This window comes from Medicago truncatula, chromosome 2 (genome assembly GCF_003473485.1).
Source record: "Medicago truncatula cultivar Jemalong A17 chromosome 2, MtrunA17r5.0-ANR, whole genome shotgun sequence".
NCBI lineage: Eukaryota > Viridiplantae > Streptophyta > Magnoliopsida > Fabales > Fabaceae > Medicago > Medicago truncatula.
Window position 1 is genome coordinate 15124186 of NC_053043.1, and position 14291 is coordinate 15138476.

Below are 14291 nucleotides of genomic sequence, written 5' to 3' on the forward strand. Positions count from 1 at the left end.
TTACGATTCTATTTGACTCGAGGAATCATATCTACAATTGCATTTGGAGGATGCTCACACTCAACCTTAACAACAAAAAAAATATATAGAAGAGTAAGAAAAGTCTCCTCACAGTTACCGGAGATGGAAAGGAAGGGATTTGTTTTTAATCTCCTGCTAAATTTAGAGCACTAGCAGCACATAGATAGTTATATATAACTAATAGTATATACCATGACATATAAATTGTTTGTTTGATACCATAAACCAATTAATTATATCTTAAATTCAATAGGATTCAAGAATCATTCTTAAAAATCTTTAAAAAATAAAGAGTTGTCTTGTAACGATTTGATTAATATACACGTAATTCGACCCCCTCACCCTATCTATCCCCTTTTTAATCTCTATTTTTTGGCATTTCTTTCTTATATTCCATAATAGAATCTATCAAAATTTGTATATTTTTTAATATCAAGACATTTTATAAGCTGTGAATACCAATATATTTCGTTGCTTTGAAAATATCTTTTTTGGATTGGCTTAACTGAATACAACAATATTTATTTATATTTTGTAAAAGATTCGAATACCAAAATCTTTTTTATCATTATAAAGTCATTTAAAATTCCTTAAATTCTAAATCCAATACACTCTCTTTAGTATGGAATGCATGCAAGTACCATCCACCACCTCACCCGAACAAAGTTTCGCCATTGCTCCGCCATCAGCAACCTACTCCGACCACCACTGAGGTCTTACTTTGGATCGTGTCGTAAACAACTAAGAAAACGACAACTTAGCAAGGATTTCAACAGAAACAACATGAGAATCTATACACATTCTTAGTTATCCAAATCGTGCAACAATAAAGTTGCAATGGTACACTTCTCGTCCATGAATCCATGAAGGAGAAGAGAAAAGAAGGTAGATGGGAAAGAGAAATAGAGGGAGGAGGAGGGGGTTAGATGAATTATTTAGAAAAAATGAACTTTTTACTATTGACTTTTTACCAATAGTCCCCACAAGAGCAAGTTCCATTTCTGAAATGATGGAATCTTCTAACATCTCTAAGAATGATTTCCCTATCCACAATCTTTGATATGAATTTAGTGGCAACATGACAGTCATTGCAGACCCTAAGATTTTTAGCAACTCTAATGGTAGTACCAGGAGAAGTATTTAAAAGGCCAAAAGCTATTGCCAATCTCTCACTATGCCCACAAAGCATAGTTTCTTTCTCTTCCTCGCCGACATTGTGAAGTACACAAGAAGTATCAGGTACATATCCCTCTTTTTTCATTCTTAATGACAGAGTTTCAAGATATTCATGGACCTCTTTACTTTGTGGATGTGAAACATCCCCTGCCAAAAACTTGTGAACCTCATCGCCATGTTCAATCCAACTACATCCAGGTTCTTTTCTTACTCCCTTTTCCTTCATTTTCTTCCTAACATCGATTGCTTGGTCCCATAGTCCAGCTGAAGAGTAAATGTTAGACAGTAGAACATAATAGCTAGCCACATTTGGGTCCAAGACAAATAGGTTCTTTGCTGCAATTTCACCAATTTCTAAATTTTGGTGGATCTTGCAGGCACCAAGCAAGCTGCTCCATGCATCTACTTTCTTCATATTGGATGGCATTGTCTTGATAAGATTATAGGCCTCTTCGATCTGGCCTGATCGGCCAAGCAAGTCCACAAGACAAGCATAATGGTCGGATGTGGGTTCAATCCCATGTTTAGCTTTCATTGTATAGAATAAATTAAGGCCTTCATCAACCATACCAGAGTGACTAAGAGAAGCAAAAATAGCAATATAAGTTACTTCATTAGGCCTTATTTCCCTATTGTTGTCTCCTTCTTCCACCATTCTTCTAAAAAGCTTCAAAGCCTCTTCCCCTTTCCCATGCATCCCATAAGCCATGATAAGAACATTCCAAGTAATAACATTTCTTACAGACATTTGCTCAAATACTGTCCTAGATAAGTTCAAGCAACCACATTTTGCATACATGTCAACTAGTGCACTTCCAACAGCAACATCCTTTGATAGCATTTGTTTAACAGCATAAGCATGAATTTCCTTACCTTTTCCAAGTGCTGCCAAAGCGGCACAGCCAGGAAGCACAGTCATTAGAGTCACAGAATTCGGCTTAAGGGGAAAGTTTTTGTTATCCTCATAATCATCAAATGTGTTAATCCTGTGTTCTGCTTGACCTCTCTGCATGTCATGCAGAAGATTAAGTGCATCATCGTGGCGACCACAAACAACATAACCAGTAATCATTGTGTTCCAAGAAACTATATCTTTCCTATTCATGCTTCCAAATATACTCCTTGCAATCTCTATCCTTCCCATTCTGGAATACATGTCCATTAGTGCATTTTGCACATACTTATCCTTCTCAAAACCCCATTTCACTACACAACTATGGATCCCTTCTTTGTCCAAAAACGATTCGCACCGCACACAAGCAGGCAAAACACTCGATAAAGTCACGGAATTCGGACTCAAACCCAACTCAAAAACCATCTCAACAAAAAGCTCAATAGCCTCATAATCAAACTCATTGCGCACATAACCAGCAATCATAGCATTCCAAACTGCAATTGTCCTCCTAAACATCCCATCAAAAACCAACCTACCCTTTTCAGGTTGCTTACAATTACAGTACATGTCAACCAAAGCACAACCAACAAAAGAATTCTCAATCAAATCATTGTTCATCAATACAAAAGCATGTATCTCTTTTCCACAACCCAACATCTCTAAATGAGAACATGCAGGCAAAACACTAGCTAAGGTAACACCATTCGGCCTAACACCACTTTGAAGCATAACATGTAAATACAACAAAGCTTCCTCAAACCTATCATTTTGAGAAAGTGAACTAATAATTGTGTTCCATGAAACCAAATCTTTGTCATCAAACACATCAAACAAAGTCTTAGCTTCATAAACTCTACCTAACTTAGCATACATTGTAACCAAAGCATTGTTAGTAAAAGTTCTCCAATCACCATTCCTCAACACAAAAGCATGAACTTGCTTCCCAAGTAACAACCCATTAATTAGATTTGAACAAGCATGAGCTACACTAACCAATGTAAACGAAGTAGGTCCCACATTCTCCAACAACATTAACCGGAAAAGATGAACTGCCAGCTCCCATTCCTCAAACCGACATGCTGCGTTGATCATGGAGTTCCATGAGACATCATCACGGTTGGTTATTTCATCAAACACACGGCGTGCAGCGTCGATATCACCGCATTTACCGTACATGTTAACGAGGGAGTTAGGGACAGCAGTAGGGAGAGCTTGTCCGAATTTGAAGACATGGGCATGGAGTTGTTTGCCGAGGTTAAGGTCTTGGATGCCGGCGGTTGCTTTGAGGACGGCGGGGAAAGCGAAATTGTCAGGAGGGACGCCGGCGGTGACCATGTTGGTGTATGTGGAGATGGCCTGGTGGAAGGTGGAGGAGGATTGGGTTTGGGAGCGAAGGTGACTGACCCATTCGGAAGGTAAACGTGGTTCTGCGGCGACGGTGGTGGTGGTGGTGGTGGTGGTGGTGATGGCGGAGGAAGAGGTGGGTGGAGAATGGTGTTTATTGGGGGTGTGGATAGAAGATGGATAAGGGAGGAGTAGTGGTTGAGTGAAAGAGGACATGTCAACGACCATTCAAACCAACAATCTTTATTTGATAACATTATAGTTATGTTCTCTATATCAACAACCAACTATATTTACATGAAAATATTTTAGATTATTTAATTTGTGTTAGATCATCTTTTTTATCATATGGGTAGTAATGAGTTAGATTCATGTGAGAAGAAATTTTGATGTCTTAATTAAGATGTTAGAGATTCGATCATACTATTGTTAATAGAGGAACATGGAGAAAATTTATGTTGCATCTCATATGTTTTTTGACACGTACTAAATTACCGATAACTTGCTAACTAAAAAAACGTTGTTTTTAATAAGATATGTTATTAATCAACTAGTGTCTTTAAAAAGAGATAAATGTAAATACTTTTTGACCATAAAGTCTTCTCTATCTTTGATTGAGACATCATCCCTTCACCTTAAAATTATATTAGAAAGAAAAAAGATTAACTTATATAATAAGTGAGTTGACCAAACAAAAATCAAAATCAAATTTCACTTAAAAATGAGCTAAAATATTCGATCACCAAGTCATAAACATCCTTTAAGTTGAACACACCACGGCTAAAAATAAAAAGAAAAAGTTTTTCATATGAGATTTGAGACATACTCCCTCCGTCTTAAATTATAAGCAAAAAAAATTCATTTTCTTTGTCTCAAAATATAAGCAAAAAAGATCAATTTTTATATTATTTCAAGAAAATCATCTTTTCCAAAGTAAAATTAAATGCAAATTGCATTCAATTTGTTCTCCTTTCTATTCTCTCCATAATCATTAACCAATAAGAATTGTTTATACATCTTTCTATGAAATTTATTCCAAGAAGAACACAAAAAATCATACCTCAAACTACTCTGTTTTTGTTTTCTTAATAAGTGTGATTTTATGTTTTTTTGCTTATAAATTGGGACGGAGTGAGTATCTAAAAGAGTAATGAGACACACTTGTTAATATGAGTCATATTTGTATATGATTTTCAAATGTGACATCATTCTTCAATTCTCAAATAGCTGATAATTGTATGACAAGTAACCGAGCATACAAAATCTTACCATAGAAAAACAAACCACCAAATTATAATGCATGATTTACCCTTGATTTCTCGATGCACAAGAAATGTCTACAAAGAAGTCATTAGTGGCGTGCATTCAAGAAACCAAGATGAAGGTGGTGGATCATTCTATTTGTGAAATACTTTGGAGGTAGAAAGAGTTTTTTTCTTTTTCTTTTATAGGTTCTACAAGTATATGGGGTTTACTTACATTGTGGGATTGCAATTCTATGGATATCTTGATCTCTGCCATGGTGAATCATGTCTTAATTTTGGAGGGTTTTTGATATTGAAGTCAAAAGCAAATTATGTTTTGTTTGCTTCCATATATTCTATTCTTATATTCAATCTTTTTATATGCGACGTTTTGCACTATAAAAAAATAAAAAAATTGTTCTTTGTTCCACAAATACCACTATAGGATTCCCTGCTGTAACAACAGGGTGCTGTAATCAATGACAACCATCCGATCATAATTTGATAGTTATGATTGTTTTAACTAAAAACATACAGTTTTAATCTCAACCGTTCGATCTGAGATGAACGGCTGAGATCGAAAACTACGTGAAATTGCGTGTTGTTATTACAGCAGCAAAACCTGATTTCATAAATAGGGGTTTTATCAATATCTTCACAAAAACTAAATATTTTCAATTGAGAGTTTTTTTTTTTTTTTGTCAAGTAGCCTATTCGCTAGAGCTCACACAATTAAATTATGAAGAAGTGGAGTGTCCGGGGTTCGAACCCCGACCCCTGCATATAAAATACAATATCCCTTCAAACTATTTTAGGGCATTGAATAAAATCGTGTATCTGAGATACATTAATTAAAGTAATTTGTCTGCCCATGCAATAGTTTCAATGTGTTGTTTTTTGTCATCATATTTAACAATATCACTTGACTATAGATACTTTAATAACAATATTTTAATATTCATTAGGGTATTACACAATCAATCAAGCTAACTTAATGTTCACTTGAGAGAACTATTTGTTCTAAAGGCTTTATCATGTTATGTTATGTAATGAAAATCATAATACTAAAGCAAATCCAATGAACATGGATATATACAACAAGAGCATACTGTAACACCATTCTATATGAACTTTGAAATACTTGCTACGTAAAATACCCAAACGACAGTTTTGAGTGGTTTCGAAACCAAAACCACCTACCCAAAAAATAATCAAGGAGTCTGTTTGAAACACTTCTCAAAAACTCTTTTTCAGTTTTTAAAAACTTGAAAATTAAAAATTTTTTTGCTAAACTATTTTTTAAAATTACAGTTTTCGAAACTGTTTTAAATTTTTTAGTTTTGGGGACTAAAACAAAAACATATAAAAGGATAACTATTGTGAGAAGAGGATTTGTATATTTCAAAAACTGAAAACAAAAACTATTTCAATTAGTCCCAAAAGGATTCTGATCCATTTTCAACCATTCAAAGCATCCCTATCAACGGATTGTGAGTTGGATGGATCTCGGGTTATGTGATTGGATATATTCGAGTTCATGGTTAAATTAGCATTTTGAGACCAAAATTGCAAGAAAGTGAAAACCGTAATAAGTAAAGAAGAAAAAGGCAACTTCAAGGATAAAGAAAATGAATGGGATGTGCGATTATATCTTATATCTTATCTCATTGATATATATTGACATGTTAAAAATGGATAAATATTAAATACATTCAATAATTAATGTATCTAGTTGATCCTTATATCTTGTTGGCAAATATCGACAACTATGAGACAATAAGTTATAGTATTAAGGTTCTTCGTAAGGATATTGACATAGAAGACATGTTTTTGATGAAGAACATGAACATAAGATCTAATGATTTTATATGTTTAGAGTGAGTAGATTATGAATAATTTTTTTCTTTCTTGCGATAAGCCAAAGGATAGGTTATGCATTAAGGTAGTCTAAATAGTGTGATACATCCATCAATATATCCCGCCTACTCACAATATTTTATTAAAAAAAAAAAACATTTTTTACATCTTTTTTTTTACGTTTTTACATTAATGATTTTAATTTAGTACAAAATAATATTATTAATAATTATAATTATAACAAAAAGACGATTTTAACTGTTAGTAATATTAAAAATACAATGTATGGACCATGTTTACAAAATAAAATGCAACGAGAGTACTATTTGTAGGCAACATTAGGACAATTTTTGTGAGAATAACCTGTGGCCCGACACATTTTTTTTGTGAGAAATAATTCAGTTAAAAAAATAAAGAAAAAAAAAAAAAATACCAGTAGGATCACTCCATCTTAGTTGAAGCCATGATGAAGGATGGAGAAATAATTTTAATAAAAAATTAAAAACTAAAAAAGTGCATTGGATGGTGCCATCTGAGATGGAGTCATCCTGAATCGAAGTTAATTGGAAAACTTGAAATGAATTTGAATAAGACGAGAAAGACAAACAACGACGTACAAAGACGACGAACAAAATAACGTCGTACTAAGACCATGATATCACAAAAGTAAAAACTAAATAAATGTGAAAATCATTAATTAAAATAAAATAGAAAGAGAAAAATGATTTTTTTTTTTGAGAGAATGAGAAAAATGATTTAGAGGGTTGATTTATGGTAAAAAAAATCCCACTCTCTTTGATAAATAAAAGAGAAAAAAATTAAAGTTTCATTTAACAGCTCGCAAGAGAGAAATTTTAAAGGAGATATATAGATTAGACACACACTATACTATATATAAGTGCAAATTGAAGATAAAATTATTATCTTAAGATTCTGTCCCAAATCTGTCTATGTCTCTATTTGAGACAGATTTTAGACAAATTTTAAAGGAGATATAATGTTATTTAACTGAAGTTGCTTTTGTCCCAAATGTATGCGAAAATTTGAGCCTACGATTTTTTTTTTTTTTTGAAAGGAAGTTATATTGACAGGCTTATCTGAACAAACTTTTTTTATTGATAGACTTCAATAATTTATTTTTTCTCAAAAAAAATGTCTTTATTTTATTTTTGGTAAATATACGTACATTGATCTATAAATCCTAACTTAACAGACAAATATCGAAATTGCAAAGCTGGATGTCGTGATCCGGATTCGAACCCGGGACCTCATATTGTGTGTGTGTTTAATTTCAGTGGATTATCTAAGACAAAAAAAAAATATACCTACATTGTAATATTATATTAGAAAATAGTTTTTAAAAATGATATCAAATAATCACACAATTAATAATTTTAGTAATATACTGTAAATATCTAAAAGCTAACGGTCAAATAAAAAATCCTATTAGTAATCAATGTGCATGCATCTATACAGGATAATATATTTTATACATAGATGGAATGGCAATAAAGTGACAATATTTTTTACATAGATGAAATGCCAATAAAGTGACAACAAATAAAAATGCCAGCTTGATATTAGTCACACATACATCTAATCCCATATAAAAATCGAACAAAGTATATCATCTTTTACATAGATGGAATGCAAGTGACAACATTTTACTGTTAAAAATGTCAGTTGTATATTAGTCACACATACATCTAATGCCATATAGAAATCGAACAAAGTATATCATCTTTTACATAGATGGAAGTGACAACATTTTACTGATAAAAATGCCAACTGTATATTAGTCACACATACATCTAATGTCATCCAGAAATCAAACAAAGTATATCAAATTTGACTATTTATACAAAAAAAATTAACAAGAAAAATCACAAAAAAAAATATATCACAACAAACAGTTTTCTTTTTTTCCTTTAATTTTCTTCATTCTAGTCAAGACTAACAATCATGACTAGGAAAAAGGTGAAGCTCACCTTCATTGTCAATGACGCTGCTCAGAAAGCAACCTATAAAAAAAGAAAGAATAATTTATTGAAGAAGGTCGATGAACTAAGCACGCTTTGTGGTATTGAAGCATGTGCTATAGTTCAAGGTCCTCATGAACCTCAACCTCATATTTGGCCATCATCATGGGGAGTTCATAGGGTGCTCTCAAAATTCAGGACTATGCCTGAATTAGAGAAGAACAAGAAAATGATGAACCAAGAGACATTCATGAGGCAACGGGTTTTGAAGGCTAAGGAGAAAGTGGAAAAACTAAGGAAGGGAAACAGGGAGCAAGAGATGACAATGATCATGTTTCAATGTCTTAATTAATGCTGAAAAAATTATGCACGATGATACGTCAATGATTGATTTGAATGTTCTTGCTTGGTTGATTGATCAAAATTTGAAGGATATTCATAGAAGATTGGAAGAAGTGGATAATAATGGTCATCCAAGTCAAGTCATGACTACTCAAAGTTAAGTTCAACTTCAAATGACGCCACCACCAACAATTTATAGATTAAATATTCTATGGTTGCTTAGGGTTGGTAGGTTTTATGTAATATGTTGTTCCATTTACCAAGTTGGTAGGGGTTTAATGATGTATGATTTGTATGGTTTTTTTTTCTTGAGCTACCCAACCTTCCTGTTTGTTTATGCTAAACTTGTTGTTCTTGTTTGTGTGTGTGTTTTTTTTGTTTTTTTTCGGGGTGGTTTGGTAAAGAGTTCGTGGTGCTTTGTGATTCGTGGAGGGGTGTAGTTTGTTTTTGGTTTTGGCTGTTGTGAGGTTTTGTTTGCTTAGAGTAGCAGCAGTTTGGACCATGGGTGAGCCTCAAGTTTTGGTGCTTATTTAGTTATGTTGTGTTTTCTTTGTTGTTTTTGGGATTTTTTATGAGAAAAGTTATAAAATTGAAATTAAAATATTTATTTTAATAATTGAAGGATGCAATTCAAGTTAACAATATCATCATCGGTAGTTAAAGCAAGATCTTACATACAAATTATAAAATAAATTTATTTAAACAAACTATTTTGTATCCAAAATTACAATTTGATATATTTTAAAATCAAAGGTTAAATATGTCGATAATACCTGCAGATAGAGCTCGTTTGAATTTTAGTCCCTGCACTTACTAATCATTCCAAAATTTCCCCGCAATTTCTAATCACTTGAAATTTTGTCCTAATTACTTTTGTTTGCATATGTGGCAAGTGATTACTTACGTGGCTCCAGCCGACTCAGCTTTTTACACATGAAATTCCCATTTTACAACCAGATAGGTGAGAAATTACCAAAATACCCAGGGCTTTCCCTTCCTTCTTCCCTCTCTTGTTCCTTGTCCAAAATATCTTCTCACCATCCCTTAATGAACCCAGCAACACCATAAATATTCTTCCTTCTTTTTCATTCATCAGTCTCAATGAACCCAACAACACCATCGATCTCTTCACCACTGAACCACAAACAGACCCTCCGAATCTGAAACCACTGCCATCAGAGCCATAATCAAAACAAATCCATACAAACACCACCCTCTGATTCTGTTATGCACAACCAGATTTAATCTCTTTCCAATGTTGGTTGACTTGTGTCACTTTTGTTGCCATAACGAAGCCATAATCAGAAAAACAACAACAAATTAACAATATCCACAATATCAAAACGTAGAAAAATCAATAGAGATAATAACAATTACAAACATGTTTGTGTAAACATAAGAGGATTCAATGATAGATAAGATTCGAAGGAGACTAAGGAGCTCGATGGCGACGTCGATTGTGCCGATTTCTAAGGAGCGCTTGATTTGGCGAATGATGAGACGTGAGTGGTAAGAGGAATAGGAAGGAAATGAATAAGGAGAAGGTGTGTAGATGAGTATTCAATTAGGTTCTCCAATTTGGCAAATTTGATTACCAGAGAATCTAGAGCTTCCCAATTCATCGGTGTTGATTCCATTGCTTTTGTATAAATTATCTATCGAGAAGTTTATTTTGTGGGATTGTGAAAGAAAAAGAAGAACTGGCTTTTTATTTTATTTTCCTAAGGACAGAAGAATAGGGCGGACAGGGAAGAAAGAAGATAGTGGTATTTTGGTCTTTCCTTATGTGCATGGATATGTTAATGGCAAAATGGTCATTTCAGGTGGAAAATCCAGAGTCATCAATCCCCTTTCCCAGTCAGCTTCAGCTACGTCATCGCCACATTAGTAATCATGTGCCACATAAGCACTCAAACGTGATTAGGACCAAAAATTAAATGATTAGTAATTGCATGGAAATTTTGGAAGGATTAGTAAGTACAGAGACTAAAATTCAAACAAACCCTATTTGCTGGGACTATAGACATATTTAAGCCTAAAATCAAATAAATTTTACTCTAAATATACCTCTTTAAATAAAAATTTCATTCGATTCAAAATTCAATAGACAAAATACATATGTATACATATGTAGAAAAGCAATTAAAGTGATTGTTACTACAAAATCACAGTCATTGAGATTCGTCCAACTTACATTTCTCTTTTTACTTTTTGTGATATAGGTCATACATAAATTCCTTAAAAAAAAAGGTCTTACATAAATATTAATTAAAGAAAATTTTCTTGGTGATTTATATGATATATTTTGTCTTCCTGAATTTAAATCAGGAAATTATATGTATATATATACTTGATTTAATCAAATTACCACATAATTGTGAAATATTTTTTACCATATACCTGATTAATTTTTTTAAGGACAACATACCTAATTAAATAAATTTATTTTTATCTGCTCACACTTACTATTTGACATATTTTCAAATCAAATCAGCTTTATTTTATAATTTTTTAAATACAAATTTCATTCTATTAAAATTAATATAATTAAAAAGTTTCAAAAATATATTTTCTTTTGACAGAAAAAGTTTCAAACACACCCTATATTTGGCCATCACCATGAGGAGTTCATAGGGTGCTCTCAAAATTCAGGACTATGCATGAATCGAAGAAGACCAAGAAAATTATGAACCAGGAGACATTCATGGTGCAAAGGGTTTTGAAGGTAAAGGAGAAAGTGAAAAAACTAAGGAAGGGCAACAGGGAAAATGAGATTACAATCATCATGTTTCAATGTATTAATGCTGAAGAAATTGTGCACAATGATATGTCAATGATTGATTTGAATGATCTTGCTTGGTTGATTGACCAAAATTTGAAGGAAACTGATAGAAGATTGGAAAAAGTGGATAATAATGGTCATATAAATCAAGTCATGACTACTCAAAGTTAAGTTCAACTCCAAATGACACCACCACCAACAATTTATAGATTAAATATTCTATGGTTGTTTAGGGTTGGTAGGTTTTGTTTAATTTGTTGTACTATTTACCATGTTGGTAGAGGTTTGTTGATGTATGATTTATATGAGTTTTTTTTTCTCTTGGGCCACCCAACCTTTCTGTCATTGGTGCAATTGTTAACACTTAACATAAAGGTTTGTGCTAGGGTGGGAAGTATAGAGAGATGTGGATTTCTGCTGCACTTGTCGTGCATGTATGTGTGTTTTTTGTTTCGGGTGGTTTGGTATAAAGAGTTCGTAGTGCTCTGTGTTCCGTGTAAGAGTGTGGTCTGTTTTTTGTTATGGATTAGAGTAGCAGCGGTTTGGTCCTTGGAGCCTTAAGTTTTGGTACTTTAGTTATGTTTTGTTGCTTTTTTGTTTTGGGTATTTTTTTATGACAAAAGTTTAAAATAATTTACTCATTGACAAAAGTTATAAAATAATTTGACATATTTTAAAATCAAATAAATTTTACTGTAAACATAGCTCTTTAAATTAAAATTTCATTCGATTCATAATTCAATGGAGAGAATATATATGTAGAAAAGCAATTAAGTGATTATTAGTACAAAATCATACTCATTGAGATTTGTACAACTATACTTTTCTCTTTTTACTTTTCGTGATATAGGTCATACATAAATATTAGTTACCGAAATTGTGATTTATATGATATATTATGTTATCTTGAATTTAGATTAGGAAATTATTGTCTACCATATATATTGTCCAACACTACCTTTGAGTCCATCTCAAAATGCACATTTGTCAGCTGAAGGTCACGAACCCACTGAAGAGCAAAAAACAGTCTGAGTGCCTCTCCCAAATCAACATCAAGTAACAATGATAGCTACTCCACTTCAGCCAACACAAAACGACCTTCATCATCTCGAATATATATACAAAGGCCAACTTTGTTTAACACATGAGAGAAAGAGAAGTTCACATTACATTTATAACAACATGCACTTGGTTTGTGCCAAACAATCATTTTAGTGTGATGATTTTGATTAGGGACAAGGGTTATGATAAGTTGCACATTGACCCAACTATTGAAAAGAGTGCTCTAACCCGATATCACCTATACATAATTTAAATCATGTCCCTTAGATAGTAAGGCCGATTAAGCCTCAAACTAAATCAAAAGATCAATTGTGAAACAATACATTATCTACAAAACATTAATAACATATTTAAACTAAAGATTACATTGAAAGCACCAGCCATATTAAGTATATGTTTGCTTTGGCATTTACAAGGACATTCACATGTTTCAAAGTCTTTTTATCGTGAAAAATAGAAGCTAAAAACACTAGCTTCTCTCTAGATGTGTGTCCAGTAGCAGTGCACTCCATAAACAAAAATAGACTAAGAGTACTACACAAATTCCTCTCTATTTACATCAAATCCCAAAACAAAAAAGAGTTTAGTTACGCATTGAATGCATAACTAACAAAATAAGGTAGATAGATGTTGGAGATGCATCGAGATATATGGTTCTCTCTTTCTCTATCTTATCTCTCATTCATTTTATGTCTGCATCCAATTCTTTATGGTTTAACTTAACACTGTTTTTCTGTTTCAAACTGAAGTTAAATGTTTTGACAAAGAACTAATGCATTTAATCTTTTACAAACAAGTTTCCGTAAAAGAAATGGTTAATCAATTATTTTTTTTAAAATATTGGAACACATTTCAAATTCCTCTTGTATTTTTCATCGATCTTCAATTGGTATCAAGCTCCAATCTCTTGTCTGACCCTTAACCTTGGAAGAGTGAAAATCCTTTTTGATTATGGAAATAACTCAAGTATTATGGCTTAAACTTTGTTCCAAGTTTTTTGTCTCAAATTCAGTTTCCTCTTATTTTAAACAGGTTGAACAAAAACTCTATGTTAAAAGATCGGTATTGGTGTTTTATTAGAAGTCAACAATATTTCAGTAAAAAAATAAAATGAAGTCAACAATATATACACACACATAAAGATGGAACACATTCAACCTATGTAATGTTATATCATTGTTACACCACTCAATATTATCATATTTAATACATATTTTTCAAATTTAATTTTAAGCTTATATCATATAGATTATCTATGTAAAATCTTGCATGAATTTAAAATCACTTCATATGTTATTGATAACTCATCAAGATGAACAATGTTCAATAAAAACACATAAATCGTTAATCTTGATGAGTCTTAGTGATATATCAAATAATTTAAGATTTATGTAAAGTTTTATACGGATGATCTATTTAATATAAATTTAAAATTCAACGTTTAAATTTGGTAAAATATGTATCGAGTAAATCACTGTTGTAATCTGATCATTATATACACACACACACTTTATGAGTAAGTGAAATTGACCAGACAAATATAGAAGCAAACTATGTTGCAAAGGAATTCAATGCACTTATCAATTCAA

General features: G+C 32.3%; 2 protein-coding genes across 2 annotated transcripts; one reads left to right on the plus strand and one right to left on the minus strand.

Moving 5' to 3' along the window:
* Positions 1-755: 755 nt before the first annotated feature.
* On the minus strand, positions 756-3705 carry LOC11439625 (pentatricopeptide repeat-containing protein At3g57430, chloroplastic). The gene has a single exon (XM_003594820.4). It carries the CDS (start codon positions 3662-3664, stop codon positions 989-991), a length of 2676 nt encoding a protein of 891 aa, XP_003594868.4. The 5' UTR covers positions 3665-3705; the 3' UTR covers positions 756-988.
* A 4794-nt stretch (positions 3706-8499) lies between these two features.
* On the plus strand, positions 8500-8868 carry LOC11438696 (agamous-like MADS-box protein AGL80). The gene has a single exon (XM_003594819.1). The coding sequence runs from the start codon at positions 8500-8502 to the stop codon at positions 8866-8868; it is 369 nt and encodes a 122-aa protein (XP_003594867.1).
* The last annotated feature ends 5423 nt before the right edge of the window (positions 8869-14291 follow it).